This window comes from Lepisosteus platostomus, chromosome 3 (genome assembly GCF_059453375.1).
Source record: "Lepisosteus platostomus isolate fLepPlt1 chromosome 3, fLepPlt1.hap1, whole genome shotgun sequence".
Taxonomy (NCBI): domain Eukaryota; kingdom Metazoa; phylum Chordata; class Actinopteri; order Semionotiformes; family Lepisosteidae; genus Lepisosteus; species Lepisosteus platostomus.
Window position 1 is genome coordinate 8,909,726 of NC_142613.1, and position 21,070 is coordinate 8,930,795.

The following is a 21,070-nucleotide window of genomic DNA, read 5'->3' on the forward strand; positions in this document are numbered from 1 at the left end:
TCCTGGTGATCCACACACCACTTGGTGTGTGTTCCAGCCGAGCCCTCAGATACACAATCAAGTCCTTCATTGACCTTTACTGTACTTGAACAAAAATGAAGGGGGCTGGAATGAATACCAGCAGGGGTGTCTGTCACCAGGACCAGGACCAGAACCGGAGGACTTTGCTTTTTAATCAGGTGTGGTCTTTCGCCGCATATTGCTGATTTTATAGAACAGCGGGGTAGGGACTGCTTTCTTGACAACCCTAATGAAGAAACTATAAATGTCACATCTAGAAGGAATACACTAACGCTTTGCTACAAAGTGCCCTTTAAGAATATTTTTTTATCAGGTCTCTCTGTAAGCAGTGGGGGGGTCAACTCTAAAAACAGCAGACTGCGCTGCCACCATAACCAGCAACAGTGTGACGTATCAAGAGGGGTTTTTTTTGTAGCTCTTGTTATTGTTGTTGTTATAAATCATTCCTATTCTCTCCGCTGTCTTCGGATGAGAGCCCAGAGATAGTTTCTCTCCTGGGCATTGACAGCAGATATCTTTCTTTCTTTCCTTCTCTGCTCACGTCATCAACCAGTGTTCCTGCTGAGTCGACTCATTTTTAATAACTGGTCTGCACCAGACAGATCTCCTCACGGAAGAAAGCAGACACAAAGACGAAGTGATACTATACATTGTAGATCCCATCGGCGACGGAGGGTCACATGTTTTTCTGTGAGCGCTTTATCTTTTAATTCGACTGGCGGTCCGCCATAATTCAACTGGCACGCCCACAGAACTTTCCAATTTCGACGTCCGCCATACTCCTGTCGGTCTTGCCTCCCCAACCACAAACTTCTCCTCTTCAGTCATCTTTCGCTGCTTTACTGTATGCCATCTGGGCCGACTAAGCTGAAAAATGTCTTAAGAAGTAACTGTCAGTAGAAATACAGAAATACAGCACAGTGTCTTAGTCCTGACGACAAATCAAGGTGATGTTACTGTTCAGCAGAGAAGCTTGTGTATGGGGGGGGATTCACTTTAAAGAGAGAGAGTAAGGGATTTATTCCTATTCATGCATTTGTCTCAGGACATGCACAGTACAATAGACTGCACTTTCGCATAATGTGCACAGCCCATTAGAAAACAGTAAATAATAAATAATGACAGTGAGATGGTTTAAGATGGAAAATACTGCTTTACAGCGCATCACACTTTATCCACAATGGTGTTAAACTGACATCTGAGCTCCTGGAGAATAACGTTGGTGAACCTTGGGTCAGCACTGGATCCAGTACAGTTCCGCGGTCAGATGTCATTCAGAACTGGGATAGTTGTCAGGGTTTGCTAGAGTTTTGGGCAGAAATTGAGCCAAGTCATTCTGTGCTCTAAAAGAACTGAGCAGCCTAGTACTCATTGCGCAAAGGGGTCTGTTGTAGCTCTGGAGAGCTGAGAGCTGAGAGCTGAGAGCTGAGAGCTGAGGTATGGGTTGTGAAATAGTGTCAGAGCAGTGGAAGGAGTCCAGTGCTTGGCGTTGTGGAGTCTGTCGTGTCCGAGCGCTCTCCGGTGACCAGGCTGACCGTGCTGGGGCTGTGTTCTCCAGGCTGGGTACTTGAATGTGTCACGCCAGACTGGAGGCATCAACATCTGTTAACATGGGAAGGATCTTTGTGTGTGTCTCCTGGGGAACAGGGAACGTGCTGAGCGACAGGATTCACTCAGCCTGCGGGCCGGGCTGTGATGGTGGGCCAAGGGGGATGCAGGAGGAAGGATGCCACGTGTGTGCTGTTCGACTGCGTAAAGGGGCGTCACAACAGTGTTGCTGCTGCAGAGACAAGCATCACTGTCTGTTAGTTTGCCATGTAGGCTCTCTGCATGCCTTCCTGGAACACTTGCAACATATTAAGGACATAAGAAACATTACAGAAGAGAGGAGGTCTTTTGGTCATTCTAGCCTGTTTTGTAGTTAGTATTTAATTGGTGAATTATTGAAGGAATCCAGGTTATCAGCTTCAATAACTTGGCTGGGCTTGCTTGTTCCACACTCCCCCCATCCTTTGCGTAAAGACGTGACTCCTGTTCTCAGTTTTAAGTGCTCTTCCACTTCGTTCTCACTTGCGTCCTCAGGTTCGTGGTTCACTGTTCATTCCAAAGAAGTCCGCTGGGTTGAAGTTGTCAGTGTCCGTGAGGATTGTGAACACTTGTGTCAGGTCCTTGTAATCTTCTCTGTTCAAGACTAAAAAGTTTCATTTCCTTCAATCTCTGAGAAGTCTACACTCCTTATGAGCCAAAAATATGAGATGACTATTTTATACTGTACTGTTGCTGACAAAACGCAATTCCTCAGACTAAGCAGAATGCAAATGCTCTCCCAGCTTAATTGTCAAACTGACTGTGAGGACAGTGAGTACATTTGGAGCCCTGGAGACTCCATTAATGTGCCCTCTGCTCACTCCCTTCACTTACTCCCTGTTTCCTGGTGAGGAAGACCATTGTCAACCTTTTAAAATATAATCTGGCACTTTATGGGTTATTTGGGTTGGTTTTAATATATTATATATATATTTTTAGCTTAAAACACACACCCTCAATTCATTGTAGTAAATTACAATTTCCTGTTCCACACTAAAAGTTCCTCAGTGGGTTTTTAATTAGATTTTTAAAGTTGTGTTCTTATTGCAAATGTCACACAATGTACAGTATGGGTGTAGGTTATGGGTTAAGGGGCGTTGATATTCTATTGCAGCAGCTCAAGTCTGTATTTGGTTTTCAGGTGGGCTGTCTGCTGGCTCCGTTTTAGCTGAGTACAACCTGAAGATAAAACAGCTGCCGGTTCTTATCTTAAGAAAGAGAGGCCGAGGCCGGGAGAGAGAAACCATTAGCAATCCCCCTGTGAGTTAGCACAAGCCCAGGGCAGCAATAAAATGCACTCTGTGTGTCCACCCCCCTTTCTCCAAAGAGCAATGGTAATACTGTACAAGCTTAAAATAACACAGGATGTTAGGAAAATGTTACAGCATAATCTAACCAGAGCACCACAACAGCTTGTAAGTGACAGAGAATATATCAGGTATCTGTAGAGTAAGTGCAGGCAGTGTGGCCCTGCTTTTTAGACCAGGTGGACTAGGCCGAGGGACTGGGAGAGGCTGAGGGACTGGGAAGACTGGGAAAGAGAGGCAGAGTGGACTGAGGGACTGGGAGAGAGAGGCAGAGTGGGCTGAGGGACTGGGAGGGAGAGGCAGAGTGGGCTGGAGGACTGGGAGAAGAAGGCAGATTGGGATCAGGGACTGGGAGAGAGTGGCAGTGTAAACTCGTGATTAGAGACTGAAATGGGTGCGTTGGGTAGTGGGAGAGAGTGAGAGCGAGATAAGTGTCCTTATTCCTTCTTAACAAAGAGAGCTTTTACAGAAAGTGGAAGCTGCAGTGAGTTAATTTCCACTTGATTTCCTCCAGCTTCAAGGGCTGATCTCTATCACGATTGTCAGATCTTACATCACTGCAGTAGTACTGCTGGGGAAGATCAGGGAAACGTGCTTCGGAGGGTGACAGCTGAACACGGCGCACACTCAAGGCTGTTGTCTGAGCTGGCTGATGCCCTCTGGGCTCTGGGCTGATAGCAGTTAAACCCCTGTCCCTGGTGACTTCAGCCTAGGCAGGGGTCCCACTCTTTTCCTTGAGAGTTAATGTTTTGAAGTCCATTTGCCAAATTTAAAAGCTTATACACTAGTCTCCCCTGTACATGTCCATACAGTACATTAGGACTGACATACAGGTAGCACCTGCGAAAGGGATTATTTTGTAATGATGGACAATATCAGGGTGGCATGATGGCACAGTGGTGATCTTGGAGCACAAGGGCCATGGGTTCAATTCCAGACTTGGGGTGCTATCAGTGTGGAGTTTGTGACACCGGGACACCCGGTTGTCTGGTTGCTGTGAGCGTTGTCTCAGAGAGCCCTGCCTTTCTGATTGAATCCTGTAAACTCGTGAAGAGCTTCTTTGAATTCCTGCGAACTTCACTTCCTAGTACCAGGGAAAGCGACCAAGGTTAATAATTTCAGGAATTCAATTTTCCTTGTTAGCGATGTTATAAAGTTTATTTCAAAACATTCACTGGGAACTGATTTTTTTTTAGGGAAAGAAGCACAGTTCATCTTGCATCACCAGAGACGCGATCCATTATGTAAATTCACATACTGTAGGTGCCTTCACAGCACCTCGTGCTCATACTTTGTCCTTCCAAGAGCATTTGTGGAACAGTGGGATCCACCTTCCTTTCCAAATGGGAGCGCTTACAGTCACACGTGAATGGCAGACAATGCGGTTCATAGGGACTCTCTTTTCAACCCGAGACATTTGGTGTAAACAAACCGCGGTTATCCTTCAGGAAAACTCGTTACGACTCGTTATGTCTGTAGCCATTCTTAATCTTGGGAGATTTGAATCTCTGCATGCCATCACACAAGAGGAAAGCTAGTACAGGGAAAGTTCGACGCTGTGTTCATGTGGCCGAGCACCTTGCGGACGGTTTTCAGCGTGTGATCTGTTCCGGAGCGGGATGCCGGATCTGTGATCGGCGCTGTGGTCTGCGTTCCCTGCGGCTCAGCCCGGAGGCATTCCAGGCACGAGCGCCTCTGTCTCTCCGCAGTCGCCGGCACCAGGCCTTCACCTGAAATCATCATCACCCTCAGCTCCAGCACCGGCTGGCCAGGAGAAATGGAGCCTGTCAGAAATTCCGTCTCGGGCGAATTTTTCCTGATAATTCAATTTCTGCCAGGCAAATCTATCAGGCCCCTTGCTAAATTGGTCTCCGGCTGGGCACAGCTTATTTATTAGGTACAAAACGCTGCAACAGGAGCAGTCTCATCGCCGTGGGAGCCAGATTATCTGATCTCCCTCTGTTTTATTATCATATTAATTATTATTATGGCCATTGTAATACCAGCCCTTCTACTATTGGAATGTGTGGGAGCTGGGCTCAATGTGATTGACCACTGTCTTGTTACCAATCATACATTCATCATTCATTTCCTGAGTGTAATGTAATCAAATTATACTCTCCCTTTCTGGGAGAATTCTTTGGGTTTTAAACTGTTGATTGCTTCAGCATTGGTGCTGCCAGCCTTGTGCGCTCCAGGATTGAAGAGAGACGGGTGGAAATCATGCAGAGTTCTCTGATATTCTACAGATTGTGGGGAGAAGTGTTTAATGTGATGGGGAAAATAAAAAGAACTATTTGCAGCGCAATCATACCTGACGGGTTTTCACTCTCATTGCCCAACCCTGATCTTCTGCAGATGCTTTTGTGGAATTAAAAAAAAAAAAGGTTGAGGAAAGAGTCAGAATTAGGTCCTGTGACGACAATGACCCAGTTTCACAGAGCTATATATCAGCACCAGAGTACACCCCTTGGCCAGTCAGACTGCCACTGAATTACAAAGGTCTGACATGCAATAGCCTCCTTCCACTGTCAGAGAATTTCCACTGTCTAGGAAAAGATAGTTAGCAATTGCTTTAAATGATTTGGCTTACGCTAAGAGGTTGGTTTGAGTGGAGAGGTGGCGGTTCATGAAAATGAGAACAAAAGAATGAAAAGAGTTGTAAGAAATAAGAGGATGTTGTTCAGCCCATTCTGTTTTTAGTAGCCAATTGATTTCACAGTGACTCTCTTCTTAACCTGAGACATTTGGTCTAATAAAGTATAATTACCCTTCACAAGAACTTGTTATTGCTTGTTACATCTGTTGCAATTCTTAATCTTCGGAGGTTCAGATCTCCGCATGCCATTATACAAACGTTAGTATGGGAAAAGTTCAAAAATCTGTTCTTTTGGCTGAGCATCTTGCAAGCAGTTCCCAGTGCGTAATCTGTTTCAGAGCGGGATGTTGGAGCCATGCTGGGTTCATGGAACAGAGGACCCAGGGAACAACAGTGCAGCTAGCTCCAGACACCCACCACTCTTTGGCTATAGAAATGCCTCCTGTTTTCTCAGGTCTAAATGCACTCTGCTTGCAGCCGCTTCTTCCCTGCATTGTTTTTATGAATCTACAGTAGCTCCAGGAATCCTCGACAGCTGAACTGTACATCTGCTGAAAAAGCTTGACAACAGACAGACCTTTTTGCTGTGAACCACGCAGAGCTGTGGAACGAGCACCACAGGAGGTGGGCTGGTGATCACAGACAGTGGCGGTTTTTTGCTTTGGATTGCCAGCTGCTCACCCCGTTCAGGGGTGGGGGGTGTAGGTACAAGTGTCTTTGCACGCCAGAACTGCCTCACTCTGTCTAGGCAGAGCAATGAACGGTTCCAGCAGCAGGGCCCTGGGGAGATGAGCTTCTTATCCTTATCTTCCATGATTAGCAGGATTCTGATGAACCTGATAGGGAGGAAGTACAGTAAATCACCCTCCTGCTTTGCAACACTCCGCCGCCATCACAGACAGGACTACCAGTGCACTGCAGAAGAACTAAACTGGCACTCACTTCATATCCCATTTATTACAGATTAACATTTGACCTAAAGCAAAGGAGGAGAGGATGGGCAAGGAAATTAATTGCATGTCAGTTTATGAGGCCTGAATCCAAAGGTGTCCAGAGCCAAGGCGCTCAGTACACTGCGAAGTGAGGTGGTGATTCTGAACCTTTGGATAACGCTGAACTATTGACAGTGTTTTGAGGCCTCAGGCCTGAGCTTCTGCTGTTGGTCTCTTCTGTCTCCCAGATTGCAGAGCGCAGTTTGCTCTCTGGAGAAAGAGAACCTTTATTTAATCAGTCTTTACCTGCAGCCTGAGTCGTGGCTTTCGGAGAAGAAGCTTCCAGTTAATTCGCAAGGCAGTGGGCTGGGGAAGTGTGTCTTTGCTGCGCACAGTTGTGGTGCTCTTGACGCGCCACTGAAGATCTCTCAATCGATACGTGCAATCGTGAGGGATTTGTGCTCCCAATTCCTAGGGATTAGCTCTAAATGGTCATTTTTGAAAGCTGTTTTTGCTGAAGTTGTGAGGCAGCTTCATAGATAATAGCCTGGGTAAGAATGGCAACAGAGAATTGTGAAAAATCGAAAAACAGGACGCAGGCCACCTCAGCTCCTGCTAGAGTTTGGTAACACATGGCGGAGCTGTGACTCTGACAGGTGTGTTTCCATAGAGCGCTTTGTCACTTGGGCTGGCACTTCTTAAATGGCCCTTCTTCTGTCCTGAAGGAGGAAAAAAAAAGACAAGCCATGATGTAACTCAAACTCTGCAATTTGTAGGAGTAAATATTTGTGGGTACACAACTGTCGTTTTGATATAGTTGGGGCCGTAACTGAGTACTTAAAGAGTGTTGAATTCCCTGGTGAATCATAATTTGTTGGAGGAAACAAGATGGTCATTTTTATTATTGGCAAGATGCTTTAGGCTTTGAGATTTATAGATCACACTACTCCTACTACATTTTGTTAAAAGCCCATGCAAGTAAAGCATATCCAGCTTTAAATATATAGTAATATAAAAAAACAGGTATAATTGTGATCTTGCTGACCACATGTAGGACTGTACTACAGTACTACAACAGCAAAAGTGGGAGTAGATCACTGAGCACCGAAGGTATTCCCCCAGCCATACTTAAGGAAAGGAGGGCTGTTATACATAGAACTCAAACTAGAATATTTCAACTCTCACAAAGCAGTACCCACTGCATATGGGAAAAGACATATGGGAAAGTCACAAATGTAACACCAATACCTAAAAAAACAGGAAAGACCTGAAGTAGGAAACTATGAACCAAAGAGTCTTACTTCTGTTACTGGTAAAATAACATTGAAACATACTGTATAACATCATATATGTGGATCTCAAGAAAGTGTTTGATAAGGTTCCTCTTAAAAAAAAAAGTTTATTCTCACATTAAAAGCCACAAGAAGGTAATGTACATGCATGGATCAAGAACTGGTTAACTAAGTGGAAATCGTGTGTCATCATAAGGTACGTAATCTCTGACTGGGCAGATGTGAACAGTGGTGTGCCACCAGGGTCCGTTTTAGGTCCACTGCTCTGGCTGATCTATATCAACAATTTATGGTTTTAGTTATCAAACTGGTGAAATATGCTGAAGATTTTATAAATGGGAGAGTGGCAAACACAGAAACAGTGACAAGGGCGTTACATAAAGAAGCAGACTGGCTGAGACCTGGCAAATGAAATTTAACATTGATGGGTGTAAAGTGATGCACACTGGTAGTAGGAACATATACTATATATACAGTACTCATCTCATGGGTGCTTTTTAGCTGACAGATGTTACACATGACAGGGATCTGGGTGTTTTACAGTATGTTGATTCTTCTGTGTCCCCACTGCTTCCATTTTGTTGTTACTTTCACAGTAATGTGCCTGCTGCCTAAACTAGCAGGCGGTAGTCCAGGATTAGTTTTGATTTCAAATCCACACTTTTGACAATCTTGACACCTTGGATAATACAGCACCTTGCACTTTACATACTTATCTCTGTGGAACAGCATGTTACAGCTCCTTTCTCCACACAGGCTAAACATTTCTTTCAAATTCAGGATTTCTTTGCCATTATACACTATGGCTGAAAAAGAAGGTAATGAAATTTCCTGTAATCATTTGTATCTTCGCTATATTGACTATATTGTTCTATCGTTGTAGAAGACATGTATTGATTTTATTTATTTTTATGTCTTTATGTCATACAGTATAACCAGGGTGACCCTGGCTATAAAAGAAAAAGACCGAAGAACTTCATAATGCTAAGAGATAATGAGTTTAAGTCTGCAACATTTCACTGTAGGCAGGAAATCGCCAACAAAAAGCTGAAAGTTTAATTTAATTTAAAGCAGTTACAGGTGGCACGGTAGCACTGTGGTTAGCATTTCTGTCTTGCAGCAGTGGGGCCCTGGGTTTAGTTCCTGGGGTGCTATTTGTGTGGAGTTTGTATATTCTCCCTGTATACATGTGTTTTTATTCCATAGTCCAAAAACATAGGGGAAGTTTCATTAGCTTCTATAAAATTGGCCCTGGTGTGTGTGTGTGTGTGTGTGTGTGTGTGTGTGTGTGTGTGTGTGTGTGTGTGTGTGTGTGTGTGTGTGTGTGTGTGTTTTTGGCTTTCTGCCCTATGAAGGACTGGCATCCTATCCAGGCTGTACCCTGCCTTGCAACCATTGCTGGCTGGAATAGGCCCCAGCACCTCTGCATCCCTATGCTGGATGAAGCTGTTAGAAAATGGATGGATAGATGAAAAGCAGTTAAATCCCCCATCCTGACCAGAAAACATTTCAAGGGCTGTTATGCTAATCAGTGGCAGATGAAAATAGTGCATGCAGAAGACTCCCCTTTCTCATGGAAGTGTCAGAGAGACAGACTAGCTGGCAGTTTCCTCTATGATTGATACAACGCTCAGCAGAAGAGAGAGATTAATCCACCCAGCTCTCTGACTTCTCTTCACCCTGTCTCCCTCTGTCTCCACCCCCCTCCCATTCATCTTGCATTACACATTGCACCCGGGCTGTGAAACGCACTCCAAAATGTCGGCGAACAGCCCCCGTTCCACCTAACTGGCCTGACACACCCGCGCAAGTTCTAAATCTGAAACCCCAGCCAAGAACGACAGGGGCGTCAGCTGGTGAAAGTTGCTGATGAAAGGAGAGGAGAAAGAAAGGGAAAATAAAAAAAGAGCAATTTGCAGATCTACTGATGCAGTTGAAGCCATTCGTGGATGGAATGTGCATCTGCAGAGACATACTGGAGGTATTTTAGCATTGGGATATTGTCTTGTGCTCTTGTGTTAATCGGCAGCTTTTGAATTTCTGGCATTTTCTGTTGGCTTCGAAGAGCCGGACTTGTGCCCCTAGGAATTTTAAATCCTTTGTGCTTCAGATGCTGTTATGTTAAATGACAGAAGTTTTGTAGCCTGTTGATGGACAGGTTAAAGTTCAGATGAAATGCCCCCAGTTTAGGCCCGTCGATGCCCAACCCTATAGAGACACATCCAGTAGCTTCTAATTTCATTCCATCAGAGCTCTAAATTGACTGAACTTAGTGTACTGGTTAAGGGAAACTGAACTGTTTTTACCCCCTGTCTGGATAAATAATTAGTTGCCTCTTAATCTTGTAGTCCTTAAACCCTAGAGAGGGTTGTGTGTGCTCAGCGCAGTATTCTGTTTGAACACCTGAAAGGGACTCACTTGGCCAGGAGCTGTTTAGAAAATGTCTTTGCAGCAGTAGACTGATTTTGAGCCATTTCTCTTCTTCCTGCAAACCACAGCTCGGAGTCGAGCTTCAGACTGGGAAAGGTCATGGAAATCATCCTGAGTTTGTAGATCCTCTCAAGATGTTCTTTTTTATACCGTAACTAAGCATGAAGAAGAAAATCCCCAGTGTTTTCTTACACAGCAAAGTCCAGAAACTGTTCAGACTCCTCCGGCCTTTCTCTTGCCCATTTTTCTTACTCACACTGCTGACGTCCAGCAAATAGTTTATTTTCCCACAATGCATAGCCTCATTTTGGGGTTATTTATTTTGCTGTTATACCAGGACGTTCTGATTTGCCAGTCTTCTTGCTCCTTGCATGCGTTATTAATCAGGCAATGGTCTGTAACGCACTTGCCACCAGCTGCCTCAGTTCTGTTGGTTCGGCGGGTTTGTCTGAGGGATCCCCCTTTGCCCCGCCTCTCCACATTAGAACAGCAGTCAGACTCTTCCTCGGCAGTCCTTTAATCTGTCTTTAATTGAAGCCAGGCAGAGGAACCAGGCAGTGGAGGACATCACAGAAGAAGTCTAAGATATATGTGCGCAGTCTGGAAAATGGACTTTTGCTTTAAATCCAGTCCCGTTGATTCAATTATGCGTATCAATTAATTTGTGAATCACTTCATACTTCATTATGGACGCATAATAATAAACACAGGAAAATCATTAAATGAGTCCAGTGTATAGCGGTTGAGTCCTTTTCCAGTTTTCCAAGCTTGCAGTATCCTCCAGATGTCAGTATATAAGCCAACTGCAGGAAAGAGATATCGGAATCTTGTCAGTGTGATGTGCATAGACAGGTTTTTGAACATACTGTTTTAAGTGTTTAACTATTGTTTCTTTCGGCTTCATCTGTGCAATCTGTTCCGGACTCATGCTTTTCTGAATCCCTTAGAAGCACAGCATTGTCATTTCTCGCGTTTCCCATACATAAGGAGGTATTAGCATACTGTACGTTCCAAATTGTATTTTATGCTGACAAATACAGCAAAGATATTGAGCACATAAAATGAAAAAAAGAACAAGTCTTTAGGAGAGCTTTCAGTAATAATAAAAGTCCATTTGGAAAAACGTGAGACACTGACAGTAGTCATTTGAATTTTCTTTTCCTTTTAACATTAGATTTTTGAAAATGTTCAATACGATTAGCACTAATTCCTCTTGCCCAAGCTTTGTCATGTGAATGGTAAGGTGAAGAGGACTAGTGACTCAAGGGTGACTGTGCTTGCCCAAGCTTTGTCATGTGACTGGAAATGTGAAGAGGACTGGTAACTCAGCGTAAATTCTGCTTGCCCGAGCTTGGTCATGTAACTGCAGGAAACCTCAGATGTTCCACTGTGCACGTCTTCATGCTAACAGCTCTCCGTTCTCTACCTATTCTACCCTTTAAAAAGCCTTCCTGTAAATGTTGGATTCTTTTTTTGTGTGTGTGATTCGTAATGTGTAATTCAGCCAGGACAGTTTCATAGTTGTAAGGACAGAGTGCCTGAGCCCAGCCATTCCATGAGCACCACACTGGGTGACCATCTACCAGTCTGTCTTTGTTTTCATCACCTAAGCTGTAGAACACATTTGTCAACATCTGGCTGTTTTATTGTGAAATGAAAAATTAATAATGAAGACCTCAAGCCACTTTGTACGTATCGAGTACAGTATTTATATCTGTGCACCATATGTACAGTATAGCATACTATATGCAGTGTTTTACAGTATGTGGAAACTCAATGATTCTTCATGTACAGTAGATTTCTTTAAAAGCATTTGTGTAGCTGATGTAAAATTATTGATCAGTATTAATGAGAATTGCTCTGCTCTCATGGGTTAGCATGCACCGACTCTGTGGAGACTGATAATAATGTGGCATTATGAGAAGTGTTGTTGAGTTAGCCCACACTCGCCTGCTGTGCTTCTGACAGCAGTTTTGATGGATGTAGGCGAGTGGCCCTGTGCCCTGTGTCAGCAGAAGCTTCTGGCTGATTGGCCACAGGAGGCTTTAGTCCAGGGCGTTCAGCGTGTTTGTTTTAAAATGCCTGGATCTTTTTAAAGAGACGAATCTCTCTTGCCACCAAGCCTTTTTCACCTCTGAGCAGTCAGCTTGCCTCATTAGTAGTGTTACACACACACAGAGTTATCCTTGCCCTTACGCCCAGCACCATGGATCTGCCATGAGGAATCAATATCTTGATCGATTAACTGCAGATTAATAGGGGACCGGGGGTGTGTATCAGGGGGGTATCTATACATCTCCAACTGGCCATAGTCCATAGGACTGGGCTGCTTGCACTGTAAGCAGTAATTAAAATAGCATTAACACCCCTCCCCTCCCACCACCTCCCAATCTGGACCCAAACATCTGGGCAGAATGCCAGCAGCTGGAGCAAACAGCTGCTTTGGACTAAGACTTGGAAGAGCAGGAGGCAAAGGAGGCAGGATCCTCTTTTTGCTTAATTACTGTTAGCATTGCAGTAGTGCTCCCTAGTAAAGGAGGAGAACACTGGCTTAGTACTGGCGGCGGACAGGCGGGGAGAGAAAGATTCCTGCCAGTCACCACAAACCAAGGCTTAGGTGAGAGAGCAGACAAGTGTCTTTTCCTTCAAGACTACCCTAAACACACACCTGCTCTCACTTTTTTCTCCAACAAGGATGTGAACAGTTGTGTCCAGTCTCTATAATTGACATCCAAAGAGATCTTGTTGTGGTTAAAGAAGCAGCACCAGACACACTGTATGCTGTAGCAGATTCATAAGAAGCATGTACTTCTCAGATCAGACATGCAATTTGATTACACTGCTTACAGACAGATCCTTCAAGTTTATATGTAGCTTGGTGAGAGATGGACCACTCCTCCCATCAGCACTCTGTTCTCAGGTAGTATGGAGCTCGCAGTGTAACAAATCCATCTCCCAAGTCGCCATGTTGGAGGAGTGTGTCCATAGTCTGCATTATCCCAGCAAGGTACAAGGAATGTAGCTTTATACCAAGTTCATTACCACTTGCCAATTTAAAATTGGAAGAGTATCAGAAAAGATAGTTTTTTCCAATTGCAATAGCAAAGGGTCCTTTTACTATCAAGCTACTTTTTTGGTGGAAAACAAGACTGCCTCAGTTTCCTTAAGAGAGACCTAGAAAAAAAATCCCATTTCCAAGAGGTCTTGGTTATTCCATACAGTAGAAGCCGTTCTCTCTCCATGATTTAAAAGTTAATGACCAGTGCTGTTTATCAAAACCCCCACTGGTGCCAGCAGCGCTGTAATCCAATTACATTAATAATCCGAATCGGTTCACCGCTGCTGGGTGAAAATGATTTTTTTTTTCCTGCACACACACGGATCCTTTCTGAAAGACCACGGATTTGATTTGTTCTGGCTTGAAAGCAGAGTTTCGGGAAAGAGAATGGAGTCAGCATTGGTTTTTCCCTCTCTGTCCTTGCTCTGAGTACCAGTTGGTGGTGAATCCCCTCATATCTGTGCTTTGTCTGTGTGTGCCCCAGTCTACCTGCCTGATCTCTGATCCTCTGGGAATAAATGTCAGTCCGAAGTGTTCTACAGCACACCGCTACAAAGCTAGGGGGGCTTCACTGTCTCTGATCAGCAGATTTTAATGAAATATTTGTGTTTTTCTTTTCTTCTGGTCCACGTTCAATTGATACATATTTCCTCGTAAGTCTCATGATTAAGAAGCTCTTGCAGTTGGGGGAATTAAGGGATTTTCTTCCTTTAAGCATGAGTGTCCACAGATATACAGTAGATATCGGCCTGAACATATGGGAAATAATAACATAAAGGGAATAAAGGGAATTATGATAAACTATGGTATGAGTTCATTGTGTTTATTTTTATTTCAGTATCCATAATGCTTGAAATCTGTATGATTTTCCTGCTTTATTCTGTGAACAATACAGACTATGGAAGCAAACCAATCTGAAAATGGATATTATTTCACATACAGATGTTTCTTAAAAGCTCCTTATTTTTAAGAAGCCGTGAGTCATAGTGTCTTTATATATAGGATCACTTTGAAAGGATAATAGCTAATGGAAATCTATCAATTAATGACCCACATGCAGTTGGTCTTACAGGTTTACCATTTGTTACCGTTCTTTTTTTTAAGCCGAGTATAATGCTTTTCAATGCCCTATCAAATGAAATGTCTATACTACTGTACATAGACCAGTTTTGAAAAAAAAGGATACCCATTGAAGTTTAAATTATTTGCACACTTTATTTATGAAAGCATCACATCCTTATACAGTATATGCTGTATGTCCTTATACAGTATATGCAATACTAGTGATGAAAGATTCTGGCTGAAGAGCCTTTAAAACCCTGTTTAAAGTTTTACTGATTGTCGGAGAGATTGATAGTTTAATGTGGATGTTTTAAGTCCTTGTTTTACTTATAAATCACATATTGTACATCTGAGAATGCCCATTTCCATTCTGACAATGATTAGGAGCACATAAGTGATAAATGTGAAGTTTCCAAATCAAAAAGGGAAGTTTAAAAGAGCTGGTTTACTTTCAGAAAGACTACAGCTTGTCAAGTTAATTGCATGATGGATGTGAAAAACACATGCATACTGTACAACAAGCATTTTTTAGAGTGCATTTACTGTACATGGGTTCAGACATGTGTTTCTGAATAGTGCCTTTTATTAACTAAGTTAATATTATTTATTAACTTATTAATAAATAATATTAACTTAGTGTTATTATTTTTCTCCTCAATACTCACTAGTCATTTGCCAGCAGCCATATCACCCTGCAACTCACAACTGGCACTGAAGCTCAGCAGGTATGAGCCTGACCAGTACCTGGATGGGAGACCTTCTGGGAAAAACTAAGGTTGCTGCTGGAAGTGGTATTACTGGGGCCAGTAGGGGCCGCTCACCCCACGGTCTGTGTGGGTCCTAGTGCCCCCGTGTAGTGACGGGGACACTATACTGTAAAAAGGTGCCATCCTATGGATGTAAAACTGAAGTCCTGACTCTGTGTGGTCATATAAAATCCCAGGATGTTTCTCGAAAAGAGTAGGGGTGTAACCCCAGAATCCTGGCCAAATTTACCCCTGGCCTTTACCAATCATGGCCTCCTAATCCCCTCTGTGAACTGGCTGCATTACTCTGCTCTCCTCCCCACTGATAGCTGATGTGTGGTGAGCATACTGGCGCACTCAGGCTGTCATCACGTCATCCAGGTGGGGCTGCACATTGGTGGTGGTGGAGGGGAGTCCCCATTACCTGTAAAGTGCTTTGAGTGGAGTGTCCAGAAAAGAGCTATATAAGTGTAAGCAATTATTATTATTAGTTACAAAATCTCAGTTATGGGTCCAGAACCCTGAACACTGTGCCACACTGCTACCTCGCTGTGGAACTGAGTGACTCTTGTCTGTCAAATCGGTAAGACCAGCCACATGGGGGCATTGCACGGGGCAATAACAATGTCGAGGCTCATTTCTCCAGCTCTTCTCATTAAAGCCATGTTTCATGTCATGTGTTTTTTAGGCTCAGGCTGTCCAGCGTTGGCTTATCGATCAGGACTCTAGTGTGTCTGGGTCTGAGCTGCAAGATGGCCGGGGAATCTGGCACTATGATGAAAAAGTAAATATCTGCATATCTCAATCCTGTGTATCTGTCACACCTGCAAGGTCTGCTGTGCAGGGAAGGAGACTAGCAGAGTTTTGTGTCCGCATCTGTGATTCTTATAAAGTGAATACATTTTCGTTTTTGCCTATCCCATTTTTGCGTGTTTGTACGTGTTGTTTTTTCCTGTCTTGGCTACTAACGTTATTGTATCATATTAATACTCCATAGTCTATCATATTCATAAGACTGCCTAGAATGGTCATCCATTCTTAAAAATGAAGAAGATGCGTTTGGGTTTTTTTATGCACTGTATGCTATAATGTTCAACTGTAAATTCCTGTAGAGAACTATATGTGGTTTGGCAATCAGGAGTCAGAAGAATTAAGAACTAAAAGCACTACTTAGTCATTCCCATGTGGCAGTAGATGTGTTATATTATTTGGGCACTGTCCCATGACAAAATACTTCCTCATAAATTAAACATTTAGCTGTGCAGATTCCAAGAGTTGTTCAAAAAGGTATTGTTATGTTAATTGAAAAATTAACTGCTTTACTTTTCTTACTGCCACTGTATTTGATAAGAGATATTCCATTGGCTGTGTTTACAAACATTATTACAATCTGGGATTCTTCTGTGTTTTTTTGCAAATAAGAACCTCACTGTGGATGATTGAACTGTGTACCACTGGCTGTGGTGTTACCTGTAAGATGATTCTGTGAAAGGAAATACAGCCTTTAGACTTCAGACGTTCGGAAACCAGAGTCCTTGACATCCATCAAAGTCTTATTAATTCTTTCCTTTGGTACAATTGCTTCCCCAAGGCTACTTTACAGATATTTCTGTAAATAATCTCACTGCAGGGTACTGATTATAAATCACCCCTATTGACCTGGTCTTTAAAGGCGGGTTCAGCATGTGACATCTGCTTTGTGTGCTCAATCATACAGTATTTCACTGTTTGGCAACAGGCTTCAGTGTTTCTTAAAATGTATAGATTTTTTTTTAACAACAGTGCTGGAAATTGTTCTTAGGCTGGGAAAAAAAGAGAACAATAGGACACGTGGCATGAAGGCCGCAGGTTCGAGTGGTGGTGGCGAGAGGCTTTGAGAAGAAGAAGAAATGGAGAGTCGGAGACTTTGCTAGTCATCCTAATTTGGGACCATGTGTGTGTATGTGTGTTCATGTGTGTGTCAACTATATTAAAATATGAGCTCCCCAGTGGCCCATAGGGTGGTAACCTCTCTCACTAACAGCACTGCAACTATAGCAGAGCCCAACGCATCCCACTGGTAAATTGGTCACTGTTGTAAAGTAACCTTATGATACTCCAGCCAGCTCAAACACACCCTCCTGGTGCCTGGCCAACAGTGAGGAATCTCAGTCACACTCCAGTAATGCCGTACCTGTAGCACAGACTCTACCGGGTGCGACTGGACTATAGGGTGAGAACACAAGAAAGGTTAGAAATGGACATCAGCCTCAGCTGCCCTGTTTGGTATTTAGTATTTTATTAATCCAAGGACATCATCCAGCCATTTCCTGAAGGAAGCTTAAGTACCACACAGCTTCTACTGCATATCCCCAGATACACAACCCTTTGGGTAAATAAATGCCTCCTGTTCTCAGCTTTAAGTGCTCTTCCACATCGATTCCACTTGGTCCTCCCGATTCCTGTTTCACTGTACTTTCTGAAGTCACCTGGGTTGGCTTTTTCCTCAAAGCCTTTTTTTGGATTTTGAAAATCTGTATCAGATCCCTTCATAATTTTCATTGTTTAAGATGGAAACACAGTTCCTGCAGTCTGTCAGTGTTAGACAATCCCTTGAGCCCTGGAATGTATCTGTTTGCTCCTTTCTGACCTGATTCCGAAGCAGCAATATATTTTTCTAATGCAGTGACCAAAATTGTATACAATATCATAAATGAGGCGGAACTAGTGCATTGTACATTTTTAACACAACATCCCTCAATTTGAATTTTACACTTCTGATGATATCATCTAACATTTTATTTGCCTTTTTATTGCTTTCCCACATTGTCTGGAAAACAATGTTTCAACATGAACATCCCAGGTCTTTTTCATAAGTAGCCTTTTCTAACCCAGTGTTTCCGAATATATATTTATAGTTTGTTATTACTGCCAGTGTACAAAACCCTGCATTAAACATCATCTGCCAGTCATTTGTCCAGCCTTGAATTTATCTAAATTTGCTTCTTCTTCAATGTTTGCTAATCATCCTATTTTGGTACCATCTGCAAACTTGACTAGTTTTCTAACTATACCAGAATCTAGATCGTTAATATAAACTAGCATTGAGCCTAGTATAGAGCCCTGTGGTACTCCATTAATTACCCCAATTTGAACATTTACCCCTCATGAAAAGAGTTTCTTGAAAAGAGTAGGGCTGTTACCCTGGCATCCTGGCCAAATTCCCCTTGGCCTTTATCAATCAAGGGCTCCTTATAACCCCCATCTATGGCTGCCATCGCATTATCAAGGTGGGGGCTACACCTTCGTGATGGTAGAGGGGAGTCCCCATTACCCGTATGGCACTTTGAGTAGAGTGCCCACAAAAGTGTAATGATTTATTATTATTATTTCCAAATTGACAATAAGAGGCTCCAAACAAAATAATTTTGCAGGATTTCCACAATTTCCATCTACGGTTTGCTCTTTAAATTGTATCAGACTCCATATTTCCTGCAACCCACAATGTACAGCTTCATAATTGCTGCACTTCCAGCGCACTGTTTCTGCAGAGTTTTTCATGCAACTCTTTTTGTTGCTTCAGAGCCTGTTTCTGACCGAGAGAAGTATGACAATAATAACTGTGGGAAAATGAGATGATAAAGGATTTTGAGGTGGGTTTTGATGAAGAGGTAATGGCAGGAAAGGGTTACAGTAAAGAGAATGTAGATACAGATTGTTGCTGTGAAAAAGACATGTGGCCTTATAGGGCTTTCAACAACTGATGAGGTGGGACAGCTTCCTTTTAATTGGAAATGTAGCAGAGTGATAGGAGTCTGGATAAATCCAATATCTCCTGCCAGAGCACGCGCTGGTGGCGTGCTTCAGAGACTTTACAGTTTTCTCTGGATACCAGCAATCCTAATGCATGTACTGGCAAAATCCAAGAGTGTTTTCTACCTCTGCAGCTTCGTCCACCCTGCTGGTTCTGTTTGTCTCACCAGCAGACTCTTCCAGCAAAATTTGGCCCCCGAAAACACAGCCCAAAGCTGCCAGCGAGGTAACTAATCAGTGCTACCCTGTGATCTGGCCGTGCGATGGAGCCTGTGCCACATCCATACTCTATGCTTCCCCATATCATTTGATCAGTATTAAGGAGTCTTCTGAAAAGCACAGTAATTGTTATAATAAATGTTTGGCTTAAAATGAATGTTCTAGATGGAAACAGAATTTCTGTATTGAGAATAAACAAAATGCAAATAATATGATATCGGCGTGTCCCTGTTTAGATCTCCACACAATTTTGGTTTAAGGACAGAGGGCTGGTTTGCCCTGCAGCCTTCAGCGAGGCACTGATTGTCATTAGATTTATAAGCATGCTGCCTGAGCTTGATCGATTGGAGCTGTGTCTTCACCATTCCTCACCTCCGTTAATATTTCTTTAAAGTCCGTTATTGATGACTCTTCTGAGAGCTTCATTCAGTATGAGCTGATGGTGGGGCAGCAGAGCACATTTCATTGTAGAAGGCTTTTGCACGATGAGGAAAGAAGGGGTGTGCATATTCTTTCTAAATTTTTTATGTTCTTTTCTGTGAAATAGTACCTCCTGCTCTTTGTTGGCCTCAGCTGAGATGTATAACAGGCCATGATAAAAGTCATACTCTATGACTGAAGCCTTTCTTTGTTGTTCTCTCTCAGCATTCTGTAGGTTTTGACTACAGTTTGACAGCTGATATAACTGCTCCTAAATTATACTGTTTTTTTTCCCAGTCAAAACTGCAGTGGCACAGAAACGTTAGAGTGCGTCTGTGTGTGTCAGCAAAGGGAACGGTGCTTAAATACTCATTTGTACCGCCAATCGCGCGGCTGATTAAGAGTACTGCGTGTTGCAGACGCGGCGGATGATGCTATTAACAGAGCTGTGACTCGTTTCCCTGCATGGATTAGATTGCTCTTGATTATATGATAGATAATTTGATAAATACCAGATCGATAACAACACATCTGGTTTAACTTATCATGCAGAAATGCAGCCATTCCTGCTTGGTGAAGTGTGAGAATCATCTGTATTTGGAAAAAGTCTGCTGTGATTCTGTTCTGGCTAATGCTCCTGTCTGATTGTGCCACTGTGATGAACATGTCAGACATGCACAGGAGCACCGGTGCTCTTACCTAGAGGGGCAGCATGTTGGCTGCAAAACAGAAATGAGAAGGAGGACATTAATGATCTTGCAGTCAGCATCACACTTCAGAAGATAAAGTGCCTTGGGCAGAGCCTGTGTTTTGGTGGTGTCAATGGGACGTCGCATCTCAGATGCGTGGAACAATCCCCTCTCCCCATGGCGGCAGCAGAGTTAATTGCCACCTCTTTAATCCTGATCGATCTACTGTAGCCAGCTGTTGGGCGAAGGGGAGGGTGGGGTGGTGGGTGAGGGTTGCTGACTCAGCCTTCTGCTCTGAAATGCTGTCAACACTCGGCTTCCTGTAAAGTCAATAATTTATGTGTCACCGTGCCGCAGTGTGTCCCTGTCGCCTCTGTTTTTCATTTCAGTTTCTCCGGGGCTGTCAGCCCTGCTTGCCCATTCTCTCCCCCAACCTGCTCTGTGGCTCCTGCCCCCCTTCCCCACCCCTCTCCCTCTCTGCAGTTCGTGTAGAAGAGCAGTCTTCTGCCCCAGAACGAGGAGCTTTTAATGGCTCTGTTTGTGGCCCTCATGGTATTGCTGCCAGTCAAAGGCAAAGGCTTTTAGAAGCAGGAAGCTGCAGAATGTCCAGCTAACTTGTTCTTTAGCCCCTCATCAGCACGTTTGAGCACTTCCTCCTCGCTCACACAGATTTGCACTGTTATCAGATTTTCTTTCTCCTGTACTTCTTTGCTTCCCTTCTTCCATCTGGTCTTCTGCCATTCAAACTCATTCTCTCTCTGTCTGTCTCACACACAGCTGGCAAAAGAGCAGGCTCCACATACAGTACCTTTGGATGAATGGACTTGAAAATCACGCTTAAAAATGATTTAAGACAACAAACGATCCCAGTGACCAAATCACAAAACTCAGACTTGATAGAGATCAATAAACAGCA

At 43.4% G+C, this 21,070-nt stretch overlaps 1 protein-coding gene across 13 annotated transcripts in view; it reads left to right on the forward strand.

Annotated features, from left to right (window-relative positions):
- ank1a (ankyrin 1, erythrocytic a) overlaps nt 1-21,070 on the forward strand; it is a 148,072-nt gene that overhangs the window by 35,775 nt on the left and 91,227 nt on the right. For 10 of the 13 annotated variants that reach the window (XR_015935288.1, XM_088624285.1, XM_088624284.1 and 7 more), the window contains exon 2: nt 15,723-15,818. The exons of 2 other annotated variants lie outside the window; for them this stretch is intronic. Coding sequence is in view for 10 of the 11 variants with exons in the window: in XM_088624285.1 (XP_088480411.1) it covers nt 15,723-15,818 (96 nt within the window). In the remaining variant the exon portion in view is untranslated. Of the gene's footprint in view, nt 1-15,722; nt 15,819-21,070 lie in introns of those variants that run through there. One more of the 13 variants, XM_088624276.1, reaches the window with a different exon arrangement.